General features: G+C 37.5%; 1 protein-coding gene across 1 annotated transcript in view; it reads right to left on the bottom strand.

The window, feature by feature from the left end:
- Positions 1-14015, bottom strand: part of AGK (acylglycerol kinase) — an 87140-nt gene that overhangs the window by 32695 nt on the left and 40430 nt on the right. Inside the window, exons 5-8 of the mRNA XM_082661979.1 lie at positions 13816-13891; positions 7664-7756; positions 5917-5949; positions 4495-4589 (exon numbers count right to left, since the gene is read on the bottom strand). Coding sequence (XP_082518105.1) covers positions 4495-4589; positions 5917-5949; positions 7664-7756; positions 13816-13891 — 297 coding nt within the window. The remainder of the gene's footprint in view (positions 1-4494; positions 4590-5916; positions 5950-7663; positions 7757-13815; positions 13892-14015) is intronic.

A 14015-nucleotide genomic window follows, 5' to 3' on the forward strand; every position in this document is an offset into this window, starting at 1 on the left:
CTTTCATTCATTGTAAGAGAATGAAAGTCAAGCACTTCAAAAACCATATTCCTTTTTACTCTAATAATCTGAAGGATAGCTAAAGGACAGGATTTGCTGGAGTTATCTTAGCAAAATATAATAAATCCCCAAAATATACACATTAACTCCAATGCTTGGATTACATTTTGGGTTCCCTAGGAAGCAAGTTGAAACTTAAGAAACAGCCTACTTTACTTTCTCATATTTCTCTATCAACATATCTTTATCCCATTTTCCCTCCAATACAGTTGTTATCTGGGAAGTAGGTAGCAGTTTAGAAAATGAGATTCAATTTAGGAGAAAGCAAGACACATGTTCACCAGTTTAGATTAATTTGATATGAATACATTAATTTCAAAGGAAGTTATTAGAAAGAATCCTAAAGCTTTGTGCTCGCTCTGAGTAGTACCTAGCACATTAAGAGGTTTAAGAAGTGCTTTTGAGAGGCTGACCTTTAAAAAATGTTCCAACTGAAAAATGCCTTTTTCTATTAATTTTTTTTCAAAATTCCTTGGCAGAAGATGGTTAAAATGCAACCTTAAATTTATTATTCTCCAGCAATAATTGAAAGCTCTAAATAAAGCAGCACTGTAGCACGAAACAGCTATTTTTTAGGATTATTTATCTGCAACATTCCAAATTCAAAATTCCTTTTTCTTCTGTAGTAATTATGGTACAACAAATCTCGACAGCAATGCAAAAAGCAAAGCCTTGTTCTTTTAGGTAGCCTCAGGCATCTGCCATGTTAAGAGGTCTACAAAATTATGAACCCAGGGCAGACTGACTTAATTATCTAAGAGCCCTGGGGCATGCTTATAAATTAAGTCTTATAAATCTTTAAATTATAAATAGAAGCAGCAACAACATTAGTTTAACTACAGGGAAAATCAGCTCCTAAAAAACTGAAGGCTATTTAAGACCTTGAGGGCAGCCACACTGCACAGACACTGGCTTTTGGATAGGTGAGGTGTTCTCTAAGGGACATGTCCTACCTCCGCATCACTGGCATATCTGGTAATGCTGGCAAGCAGTTCTAATAATCTATACTGACAGGGGGAAAGACTAGCTATCTAAAGTAACCAAGACCCAAACCAGATAGGATTTGTGTCAGATAAGAAAAAATGTTTAATTCATTGTTTGTCATAGTTATAGCCCCTCAGAAATTCTAAACTGGGAAAAAAATATGGCAAACTGAAATGCCACATTAGGCTGCAGGATGATTGGTAAAGAGCTGAACCCTCCCCATCAGACTAAGGCTTGAAGCATGAGAGACGTTTTAATAAAGGCCTGATATATGTCTATGCTCATGCCTGGTGTTTGATATATGGAGCAAGGTTTTTATCTTAAAAAAAAAAAAGTTAAAAGATAAAAGATGACTCCTAAAACTACAACAGCAAAAACAAATCCACAAAACCAGTCTATTCAAAATCCCAAAGCAGACCTGGACAGCCACATGCAAAAGAATGAAACTAGACCACTAGCTTACACCATACACAAAGATTAGCTCAAAATGGATTAAGGAATTGAATGTAATAAGACCTGAAACCATTAAACTTCTAGAGGAAAACACAGAGGGTAAGCTTCTTGACATAAGACTTGGCAATGATTTTTTTTTTTTTTTTTTTTTTTTTTTGCGGTATGCGGGCCTCTCACTGCTGCGGCCTCCAGACGCGAAGGCCCAGCAGCCATGGCTCACGGGCCCAGCTGCTCCGCGGCATGTGGGATCCTCCCAGACCAGGGCACGAACCCGTGTCCCCCGCATCAGCAGGAGGACTCTCAACCACTGCGCCACCAGGGAAGCCCGGCAATGATTTTTGAATCTAACACCAAAAGCAAAAGCAATAAAGGTAAAAATAAGTAAGTGGGGCTACACGATACTAAAAACCTTCTGTGCAGCAAAGAAAACCATCAATAAAATGAAAAGGCAACCTATTGAGTGGGAGAAAATATCTGCAAGTCATATATCTGGTAAGTGGTTAATATACAAAATATATAAAGATCTCATACAACTCAACAGAAAAAAAAATCCACTTGAAAACTGGGTAGATAATTGGAATCGACATTTTTCCAGAGAAGACATACGGATGTCCAACAGGTACATGAAAAGATGCCCAGCATCATTAACAACCAGGGAAATGCAAATCCAAACACAATGAGACATCACCTCACACCTGTTAGAATGGCTATTATCAAAAAGATAAGAAATAACAAGTATTGTAGAGGATGTGGAGAAAAGGGAACCCTCCTGCACTGTTGCTGGGAATGTAAATTGGTGCAGCCACTATGGAAAACAGTATGGAGGTTCCTCAAAGAATTAAAAATGGAACTACCATATGATCCAGCAATTCCACTTCTGGGTATTTATCTGAAGAAAGCGAAAACACTAACTCAAAAGATATATGCACCCATGTTTGTTATTCAGCATTATTTACAGTAGCTAAGATATGGAAACAAGCTAAGTGTCCATTGACAGATGAATGAATAAAGAAGATGTGATATATATGTGAGATACATATATATATATATATATATATACACACACACATATATACATTTGTGCGCACACACATACACTGGAATACTATTCAGCAATAAAAAAGAATGAAGTTTTGCCATCTGCAACAACACTGATGGACTTGGAGGGTATTATACTAAGTGAAGTTAAGTCAGACAGAGAAAGACAAATACTGTATGATATCTTATATGTGGTGGCATCTTTAAAAAAACAAAACAAAACAAGGGACTTCACTTGTGGCACAGTGGTTGAGAATCCGCCTGCCAATGCAGGGGACACGGGTTCGAGCCCTGGTCCGAGAAGATCCCATATGCCACGGAGCGACTAAGCTCGTGCGCCACAACTGCTGAGCCTGCGCTCTAGAGCCTGCGAGCCACAACTACTGAAGCCAGTGCGCCACAACTACTGAAGCCTGCACTCTAGAGCTCGCGAGCCACACTACTGAAGCCCACACGCCACAAATACTGAAGCCTGTGCGCTAGAGCCCGTGCTCCACAACAAAAAGCCACTGTAACGAGAAGTCCGTGCACCGTGAGGAAGAGTAGCCCCCCGTCGCAGCAACTAGAGAAAGCCTGCATGCAGCAACGAAGACCCAATGCAGCCAAACAATAAATTAAATTAAATTAAAATTTTAAAAAATCAAGTTCATAGATGATACAGAGAACAGACTGATGGTTGTCAGAGGTGGGGTGTGGGAGGTTGGTAAAAAGGGCGAAGGGAGTCAAGTTATAAAATAAGTCAGTCATCGAAACAAAGACCCAACACAGCCAAAAATAAATAAATAAATAAATAGATAAAAAAATAAGTCAGTCATGGGGATGGAACGTATAGCATGGCAACTAACGTTAATAATACTGTATTACATGTCTGAAAGTTTTTAAGAGAGTATATCTTAAAAGTTCTCATCACAAGGAAAAACAATTCTGTAACTATTGAATGGTGACAGATGTTAACTATAATTATTGTGGTGGCATATAAATATCAAATCATCGTGTTATACACCTGAAATTAATATGTTTTATGTCAACTATACCTCAATCTAAAATAAAAATCCCAAAGCAGAAAAAAAAAAATCCAAAACAGAAAATCACCTGAGTATTATTATTGTTATTGATTCTAGAAGGTTATAACAGGAAATGTCTTGAGAAGATTTCAATTCATTCATTCAACAAATATTTCTTATTGACCTCCCCCAATGTATCACAAAGCTTACATTAAAGATCAGGCAACTGACAATGAGAACCTGCCTGAAAATGATTTGTCCAAGATTATATTTTTAATCATTGTCAAAGCCATGACTCAAATTCAAGATTCCCATCTTCCTGAAAGACTAAATCTTTGTTTACATAATGCTTTTGAAAGAAAAGAGCAATAATAGCAACTTGCCTGACTCCTGAGGACACTGTTAGACTCACAACAATTTAATTTAATGTCAGGGTTGCACTACTTCCTCTGTCTACTTTATCCACACTGCCTTCCACTTTTGGCATTCCCTAAAGGACGTAACTATATTTGGTTGTTTTAGCTACTTATATTATCAAGGTAATGGAGCCAAGGCTGCTGCTGGCCCATCTCCGCAGGGAACTTGCTATTTGTCATCATACATACTTAAAGCAAACAAATGATCACTGCAAGTATGTCTTCACCAGAGAATCTTACAACACAAAAGCACACAAACAGTATGCTTGGATCAGCGAAGCTACCTTCATAAGTGTCAGAAGGACATCAGTATTCATCTCCATACCTGACCTGAGGACTTAACATGAGATCACCAGGGTCCCGCAACCCAACAGAGAAACTTCCCAATCAACCCAACGCTTGAACTCTGATCTCTTCCTCTTAATGATCTGAAGTTTCAGGCTATCAAAACTCAAAAAGAAAATTATATCACACGTGTGAACTCTCCATTCCCAGGCTCGCTTACCCACAAATGCTACCATCCCACATTGACAACCTACTGGACTTTGTTTCCACTTTCGGCAAAGAGTGTCTGACTCAAACTACTGGTCTGGCCCAGTGGGATAAATCCAATGGGAATCTTACTGAAGGTAGCCTGGCGAGGAAGAAAACAAGAGCAAAGTTTTATTGTTATGGTCAGAAAATGAGGTTGAACAGAGAGGCACAGGTGTGTCCACTATGACAAAGTAACTGACCCTGGGCCTGCCTCCCAGCCTTCCTTCCCACACCCCTAGAACAGCAACCAGGTAATACGGAGGAAGCAGGTTCTAGAACAAGGCAGTTCATGAAAACAACATACCTTCAAATTTGGAAGGAATATTTGGGTGCTCACTAATGGCAACTGGTTGAAAGAAATTTGGTTAAGAAAATGAGGGTCTTAGATATTAGATAAATGCATGATTGTGACGGACTGTATTATGTTGCCACACTATTTGACAAAGTTGCAGATAGAATTCAACTAAAAATGTCTAACATTTGTACAGTGACTGAGGACAGGTGAAAGTGCCTTATAAACTACCTCAAGTATAAACAAGGCTAAGAGAATAAGCAAGGTCAAGTAGCAGAAGAATGGTATAGTAGAGGACTTAATTAAAGGCCACAAATAAACAGATACCGTAAGGTTCCTAAAGATTATTTTGAGCTCAGTCTACTATTACTAAAGGGACTGGGAAGGATCTTCTTTCTTGTTGTTACTTATAAAATATTTTATCACACTTTTCTACAATAATTTAAAGTAATCTCACGAATACCCATGTACCCAAGACCCAGATTTAACGAATATTACATTTTGCCATATTTGCTTCAGAGTTTTAAGAAATAAAGTGATGCAGATACAACTCAAGTCCCTTCTCATCCTACTCCCCTTTCCCTTCCCAGAGGAAGCCTTTATAGTGAGGTGGGTGTGATTCCTTTCCATTCACATTGTTACCATTTTACTACATAGTTTAGGCATCTATTAAGAATATCTTTGTTTTCTGAATTTTAAAAATTTATAGAAATGCATAAAATACTTTGGCAACCTGCCTTTTTTTATTGAATATTTTTTAGATTTACCACGTAGATATTTATAAACCTAGTTCATTCATTTTAACTGTTGTATGGCTCCCAATATATGAATATACCACAATTTATTAATGAAGGAATCCTTTGAAAAGATTCTATGGGGAAATTTTATATTTTAAACAACTCTTGGTAAAAGCCATTGGATACCCTGGATCCCCAAAGCAGAAAAGTCCACCATGAGTTAATAAAAGTGTTCTATGACATAGGCAGAAGTACTTTATTTTCTAAAGTCTGAGGAAGCACAACTTGCGCCCATCTTAAAATATAAAAAGGGGAGAAAGGGTAAAAGAAAGAAATAAAGAGAGATTAAAACAGGAAAGTAAAAGTCAAAATGCAATGATTCTTATTTTAAAGCTCACCTCATCTGCTCTTCGAAGAACTCCAGTTATAACCTACAAATGTTTTAAAAAAATTATTATGAACAACTTGTATTTCCTTTATCATAAAAGAATTGGATTCAATTTTCATGGACCACAAACTTGTTCCTGTTTTCTTCCTAGAAACTATGTCAAAAGATGTATTGGCTCTTAAAGCACAACTATTCTCCAGTAAGATCAGAGCTAGATTAGATTTTATTCTCCACCTAGGAACAATAGTACTATAAAGGCTAAGATAAAATAATTATAAAACTTCCACATTATATTAGTAAAATTACGTTTTAAGTTCTATAAGATGGGTATAAATGTGATGTACACATCAATTATACTAAAGATCCTGGTTTCCTACTATGAAGTACACATATCGGGAAAAAAACAGCACTTTGCTACACTCAGAGAGAAGCCTGCTCTCAATAAATGTTTCTTACTGATGAATATGAAGACAAGGGAGACTGTATTCCCTCTATAAAAAGACATTTTTAATTTGAATTTTTACTTAATTTATTTTTTATTTTTAAACTATAATACCCATGGTCTTATAAAAACTGTGAAAAATACCTGAAGAAAAAATACTTCCTCATAAACCCACCAGGCATCATTAGTCAGTTGTTTATATTTTGCTATATTTCCCTCCAATTCTTTTTTTTAACCAGGGCATATTTTGATGACTAGATTATACCAGATACACAATTTGGTTTCTTTCTTAAAAACATTTTGTGAAGTCAAGGCAAAAGCCAATCTTCTCCCGCATCTCCCGCCTCACTGAGTTTCGGGATTAAATGGGGCTGTCGTGAGTTCCACTTCATTACTTTGTTGGCATGCTATCCGTATTCTTCACACTTCATTAAAAATCCATAAACACAATTAAAAGATCATTAGCACAGGCTTTTTAAAAGAAGTTTACTAAGGCTTACATGATTGCTAACTCAAACACAGGACAGTGCCCTGTCCGCTGTTATAGCTCCTGGTCCCTGAACACCAATGAAACCACCAAAATAGAGGCAAAAGACAATGAGAAACGAGGTATGGATGTGACTTATGGTACACAGGATGGGGTGACTGAGTGGGAGGGGCACCTGCACTGGGCCCTTTAGGGGTTTCCAATACATAACGTAGGTTCTAGTCTATTGCCCTGGTAAAGAAGAGCATTTCCAGGGCAATATACTTACTGTCCTTATTGGACCAAAGCAAGCATTAAGGAAATGGAATTGCAGAACAAAAGCAACGCATACATCGGAACATGTAGACCTCTGCCTCTAAATGTACCATTAGGAGATAACATTACATGGGATGGAAATGAAGTGAGAATGGACAGATGCATTTTTTAAAAAGGTAATTGTTATTTAAGTTTATTTTATAAGAAACCTTCCCATAATTGAAACAGTGATTCCCTTACAAACAGGGCTACTTCATAAGAGTCTTCAAAATATAAAAAGCGTTTCACACCCAGCACCATTTTGTACCCTGTTTTATTCCATTTTATCCGACTTAAATCTGATCAAACAAAAACCCTTCTATGTGCTGGGTATAGAATTTATACGAAGCAATGAAATAAAAGTGCATGAGAAAAATGTAATGCTATACTTGTTTCAGAGAGAAACAATCCTAAAAAGAATGGATTACAAAGAAATAATTTCCTTAAATTATAACCACTTTACGCCACTGCTCCAAGACCTAATTTCTATTTTCCTCCCTTTCAAAATGGTTTCAAAGAGAAGAGCGGCCACACCTCCTGCAAAGTCCCATCTCCTCCGGCAACAATGATCACATCTGTGTTTTCCAGCAGTTCCAGGAGCTTCTTGGCTTGGCCCTCATAATCTGTCTGCAATACAAAGGAAGCCTTTGGTAAATTTATCATCCTAGAGCCACAGGCCCAAAGGTCTAAAAATATGGGATATTTTCTTTAAAGTTTTACACTGAACCTTTTCTTAAATTCTACATAATTGATATACATGAGAAACTAAACAGCTATCAAAGCAACTATGTATGGTTTTTATAGTTTTATATTTTTAGAGCTGGAAGGGACCTCAGAAACCATCTAGGCGGCTCCTTACTTTAAAAATAAAACTCAAACCTAGTGATTTGTCTCGGTTACACAGTCAGCTAGTCAGAGGAATCATTTCTAGTCCAGTGCACGTTCTATTATTACATCATTTACCCAGTGACTTTCATCTGCAAGCAGAAAGTCAAGTGTATGTGCAAATAAGGAGAAACAGATGTAATAAAAAGAGCACAGATTTGAGAGCCCAGGAGACCCAGATTAAATCCCAACTCTGCTACTTTTTAGCTGAGTGGCCTTAAACTCTCAGGATCTTAATTTCCTTATCAATGAAATCATGTGTACTGGAGGAAGGGAAAAGCGCTTCTTCCTAATACTGTTGGAAAGCAGTATGAAAAGCGACTAGCAAGGTAACTGTTCTTAACTGGCACTGTACTACATAAACGGTTACTGTGGTTTTGCTATGATTGTACATAAAGAAATATAGGTATGGCTCAAAGCAGTCACAAAATGGTGACTAAATGGTATGTAAGCCTCACCATTTGTACTGAGGATACCTCATTTCAGATACAGATGTAGACTTAAATGAATGATCTAAGCCACCACCTCTAAAATCAAACACTGAATTTTAACAAATGTAATGCAACTAATACTGAAATAAGGAAACACTCTCTCCTGTTGACACTTTACTAGACACTAATAGGCAAAAATTAAAGATTTGGATGTCAGATGGGCTAAAGCACCTGGGCCACTAAGTCACAGTCAACACACGAAAAACAAAGTCCTACACTAACACCATCTAATCTTATGATGAATGGTTCTACTTTTATCCTGAAAAATGAAATGACTGGCTTTGCAGTTATACATTTGTAAATATTTCTTTTTTTTTTTTTTGTCTCACACTTATCAGTTTATTACAAAGGATTCAGATGAACAGACAAACGAAGAGGTACATGGGACAAGGTGTGTGGGGGAGCGGTGTGGAGTCTCCAGGCCCTCTCTGGGCGCACCACCTCTCCCCAGATCTCCACAGGTTTACCAGCCCAGAAGCTCTCCAAACCCTGTCCTTCTGAGTTTTTGTGTCGGTTTCATTACATACCCATGGTTGATTAAATCACTGCCCTCTGGTGACTGAGCTCAATCAATCCAAATATTTCACTTTTTAAAAAAAGAATATAGGGACTTCCCTGGTGGCACAGTGGTTAGGAATCTGCCTGCCAATGCAGGGGACACGGGTTCGAGTCCTGGTCCAGGAAGATCCCACAGGCCGTGGAGCAACTAAGCCCGTGCGCCACAACTACTGAGCCCACATGCCACAACTACTGAAGCCCGCACGCCTAGAGTCCGTGCTCCGCAGCAAGAGAAGCCCGTGCACCACAACGGAGAGTAGCCCCCGCTCGCCTCAACTAGAGAAAGCCCGTACACAGCAATGAAGACCCAACGCAGCCAAAAATAAATAAATATTTTTTTAAAAAGAGAGAATATATGTTGATCCTGATTAAAACGATGCTTTGTGAACACCCCGAAATAGGTGATCACTGGGAATCTGCATGGGTTCACCGAGAACAAGGCATTTCAGAGTATCCTCATCTTTGACAGATTACTAGATCAGAAGATCAGGAAATCCAGACAGACATTCTATTGGGTCTTCAGCAAGGCACCTGGCAAGTTATTTGATAATATCCTTGGGGACAAGGCGGAGATAGGTGGGAACAATACACTAGAATACAACTGGGTGAACTGATTACCAATTGAATGTCTACGTTCAAAGTAAGATGCTCAGCGGAGGGACATCAAATTGTAGGTAGATTCCTGGTGACATTTCTTTAGGGCTCTCCATTCAGCCTTTTCCTACACAACACTTTATCAACAACAGAGAGGAAAGGTAATTGACTGAATTCGTAAACGATACAAACCTGACAATCTTGCCCCTCCTAACTTCTTCAACCTCATCCTTTCTCCTGTCTCCCCTTGCTCATTCTCCTCCAACTACATTTGCCTCTCACTCTTCCTCAAGCCCCAAGTACACTCCTCTGCAGAGCCTCTGAACGTGCAGTACGTTCGGCCTGGATGCTTTCCCCAACCTACCAGCATGACTCACTCATTTCCCCCACGTCTCTTCCAAAGGTCATCTTACCAGACTGGCCTTCCTTGGCCTCCTGAACTAAACTAACACCGCCATTACTCTTGGTCTCCTTACCCTGCTTGATTTTTCTTCTTGATAAATATGAATTGATAAATATGAATAAGTACATGAATGAAAGAACCAAAATTCAAAAGGATATTGACAGATTTAACAGACCATAATTTAAAAGATTACATTAATAGGGATGACACATTTGAGGCTCTGATCTTAAGAGGAAAATTCCAAATGCAACAAAGAGAAAGGATAAAGAGTGGCCTGATGATGCAGAAAACGTGAACCTTATACCTTTCACAAAAATTAACTGAAAATGGATCATAGACCTAAATGTCAAATAAAAAACTATAAAGCTTCTAGAAAATCACACAGTACAGGATGTAGGTGATCCTGGGTTTGTTGATGAGTTTTTAGATAAATCACCAAAAGCAAGAGCCACAAAAGAAAAATCTGATAAGCTGGACTTCTTTAAAATTAAAAACTTCTGCTCCGTGAAAATACTGTTAAGAGAACGAAAACAAACACAGCTTTAAAAGACAGTATAAGTGGGCTTCCCTGGTGGCGCAGTGGTTGAGAGTCCGCCTGCCGACGCAGGGGACGCGGGTTTGTGCCCCGGTCTGGGAAGATCCCACATGACGCGGAGCGGCTGGGCCCGTGAGCCATGGCCGCTGAGCCTGCGCATCCAGAGCCTGTGCTCCGCAACGGGAGAGGCCACAACAGTGAGAGGCCCGCGTACCGCAAAAAAAAAAAAAAAAAAAAAAGACAGTATAAGAGAAAATATTTTTGAAACACATATCTGATAAAGAACTTGTGTTCAAAGAACTCTAAAACTCAACAATAAGAGAACAAACAAGAAACAACTCAATTAAAATAGCAAAGATTTGAACAGACACCTCACTGAAGAAGATATACAGATGGAAAATAAACCAATGAAAAAATGCTTAATGTTATATGTCATTAGGGAACTGCAAATTGAGACAATGAGAAACTACTGTATACCTATCAGAACAGCTAAAACCCTGAACACTGAGAACACCAAATACTGATGAGGATGTGGAGCAACAGAAAATCCCCTTAATTGCTAGTGGGAATGCAAAACGGTACAGCCACTTGTGGAAAGCAGTCTGCCAGTTTCTTACAAAGCTAAGCATACCATGTAACACAGCCACTGCACTCCTAGGTATTTACCCAAATGAGCTGAAAAATTATGTCCACACAAAAACATGCACACAAATGTTGATGGCAGCTTTATTCATAAGTGCAAAACTGGAAGCAATCAAGATGTCCTTCAATAGGTAAATGGATAAACAAACTGTTGTACATCTACATGATGGAATATTATTCAGTGAGAAAAGGAAATAAATAAGCTATCAAGTCATGAAAAGACAAGCCACTGAGGAGCCCAGGTGAGACCAACACAAGAACAGCTCTGAACACGGATTGTTGACCAACAGAATTGTAAGCAGAAAAACTGTTGTCAAGGCGGTTTGTTATGTAGCAATAGATAACTGGTATAGAAATAAATCTAAATACATTAACAATTACAATAAATGTTAATGGATTATATGGTCCAGTCAAAAGGCACACACACAAAAAGCATTGGATCTTTAAAATATCCTGTTTTCATGCCTTTACCAATGATGCATTAAAATATAAGGACACAAAATGGCTTAAGTAAAGATAAGTAAAAATTATACCAGGTAAAAACTAATCAAAGCAAGCTAGTATGGGTACTAACAATACTAAATAAAATAGACTACAGTAAAGGACAGCATTAGTGCTAAAGAGAGTAACTCTATGACAGTGTCAACATGCAAGAAAAATGAAATAATTTGAAATGTGAATGCACCTACTGACAGTCTCAAAATATAAAAAAGCAAAAGTGGATAAAACTACATAGAGAAACAGACAAATCTATCTAGTGCGATATTTCTAACACTTCTTTCTGAATAATCTATAGTTCAAACAGAAGAAAAAAATCAGTAAGGACATGTAAGATTTGAGCCACACAACTAACAGACTTGACTGAATGGACATATATAGAACATGGTACCCAATAACTGATATATATTCTTTTTAGGCCTACATAAAACATTTATGAAAACAAACCACATGCTAGGCCATAGAACAAATCTCAATAAACTTAAAATACTGGAATTATATAGACTACATTCTTTGACCATAACACAATTAAATCAGAAACCATTAACAAAAAGATGTGGGAAAACTTTAGATTTGAAAATTTTAAAACATGCTAAATAACTCATAGGTCAAACAAAAATCATCATGAAAATTAGAAAACATTTAGAAATGAATGATAATGAAAATATTATATACCAAAACTCCTAGGATGCAGCTGAAGCAGTAAAATTTATAGCTTTCTAAGAAAACACCAGGAGAGAAGGGTGAAAATTAATGAAATAAACATCCAAGTTAAAATGTCAAAAAGAACAGCAGAAAAAAAGCCAAAGAAAGTAGAATGAAGGAAACAATAAAGACAGACCAGAAGTTAATGAAAGAAACATAAATGAAAGGATCAACAAGCCAAGAAATGGTTCTCGGCAAAAAGGATTAATTAAATTGACGCATCTCTCACATGACTGGCAGGCAAAAAAAAAAAAAAGCACAAATAAACAATAAAACAATACTGAGCGAGAAAATGATGTATTTCAGATGTCACAGAAATTTAAAAGTTAAAAAGAAGATATTATGAACAACTTGATGCCTATTAATTTGAAAACTTAGATGAAATTCACAAATTCCTTTAAAAAATTTACCTTACTAAAATTAATTCAAGAAGAAACAGAACTTCCTGATGTACTTCTACAGCCATTAAAGAAAGTTAATATATAAAAAAATTTCCCTTCAAAGAAAGCTCCAGGCCCAGATGGTTCTCCTTGTGAGTTCAACCAAACACTCCAGGAACAAACAAATATCGGTCTTAAATAACCATTCTCAGATCTCTCATACGTAGAGTCTGCAATATGCATTACAGGTCCTGAAATAAATGTCAGTTTTCTTCCCCACTCTCCCAGCCCTGGAGGCAGACAACTAGAAGACCACACCTCGGACAAGCTGGAGAGGAGAGTTCATCAACATTGCATGGTCAACTGGACTGAATGACCGTTCAATCTCTATGATTTAATGGGAGTGTGTAATATTAAAAATTGGTTACCATAGATGTACAAACATGGCAACAGTGACTTTCACCAAGTACACACACCTATGTACATACCACACACATAGCACTTAAAGTCAAGCAAGTGGAGTCTTGAGGAATCTTCTAAAATAGCACAATTCCCTCTCATTTATTTTTGTCCCCATTTCTTCTTACCCAAATCTCGAAAATTCTAAAGCTTTACCACTTAAAATTCCTCACCTGAAATAATTCCTCACCAGAAAGAAAATGTTTACCTGTCTGCAGAACTACCAAGAAATTAATTACTCAAACTTGAAATTTCTTTTTAATAGTCAGAAAAAGAATTCTTACAGCTGTAACAACTTTCATCTTCCAAGAGACAATAGTTCCACGTCTTATCTGTCAGATGAAAGAAGCCAAGTTCATGGCCCCATTTAATCTTGTTCTGAAAGTGAAAAGCTGACCGTGGTTGGAAAAAACAATATTATCTTATTAATCTTATCTTCTAAGTGATAAGTGATTTTTGCTAAGAAGTCAAGAGAAGAGGATATGTTATAAGGAGGGGTAGCTTGGATAAAATCAACATTCTAGAGCAGTTCTCACCTTAACGATAGTCACATCCATGCCAGATAAGTGTAAAATCGGGGCGGCATTTTTTTCAAATAGAGTCCTGGCTTTGCTGTAGACAAAGGAAAAAAACACAAATATTTTAACACAAGTTCTCAAGAGGAAATATAAAAAGCCCAACCACCTTCTCTAGAAGAGAACAAGAAATAGCGTAGAGAACACGTTTCCTCTATTTG

This window comes from Grampus griseus (genome assembly GCF_964374135.1).
Source record: "Grampus griseus genome assembly, chromosome: 9".
Classification (NCBI taxonomy): domain Eukaryota; kingdom Metazoa; phylum Chordata; class Mammalia; order Artiodactyla; family Delphinidae; genus Grampus; species Grampus griseus.